Source organism: Penaeus monodon, chromosome 19 (assembly GCF_015228065.2).
Source record: "Penaeus monodon isolate SGIC_2016 chromosome 19, NSTDA_Pmon_1, whole genome shotgun sequence".
NCBI classification, from domain to species: domain Eukaryota; kingdom Metazoa; phylum Arthropoda; class Malacostraca; order Decapoda; family Penaeidae; genus Penaeus; species Penaeus monodon.
In genome coordinates, this window is record NC_051404.1 from 48,874,658 (window position 1) to 48,875,150 (window position 493).

At 36.3% G+C, this 493-nt stretch overlaps 1 protein-coding gene across 1 annotated transcript in view; it reads right to left on the reverse strand.

Annotated features, from left to right (window-relative positions):
* Positions 1–493, reverse strand: part of LOC119585297 (ankyrin repeat domain-containing protein 17-like) — a 28,504-nt gene that overhangs the window by 18,492 nt on the left and 9,519 nt on the right. The window contains exons 4-5 of the mRNA XM_037933969.1: positions 362–463; positions 51–149 (exon numbers count right to left, since the gene is read on the reverse strand). Of these exons, the coding sequence (XP_037789897.1) occupies positions 51–149; positions 362–463 (201 nt within the window). The remainder of the gene's footprint in view (positions 1–50; positions 150–361; positions 464–493) is intronic.

Here is a 493-nt window from a genome sequence, read left to right on the forward strand (position 1 = left end):
GGGGGGGTGCATCTCTTTACCACAGAAAAACAACAACAAAGTAATCTCACCATATCACAGGCATTAATATTGGCTCCTGATTTGACTAGCAAAGATACAATGTCCTTGTGGCCTTCCATGGCAGCGAGATGGAGGGGGGTCTTGTCTACCTAATAAAGTAAGTAGAAAAAAGAAAATATCATTATATACACTATATGGTTGTCAGATTATTCTTAACTTCTTACCAAACTGAATGATTAAAGAAAAAAAACAATTTAGGGAAAGCAAAAACAGTCAATACACAATATTCACATTTAGCCAAGATTTTATATGATGCTATAACTTCAGTTATTCTTGAAGTGCAATATCTGCTCTTCCTCACCTTGTTGCGGGCATCTTTATTCATGCCTGCAGCTAACAGGCGATCACAGGTTTCATAATGGCCATTTTGTGATGCCAAATGCAATGGAGTCATGCCAATGGGCTGTTGAAATAAAATAATATATATTTATTG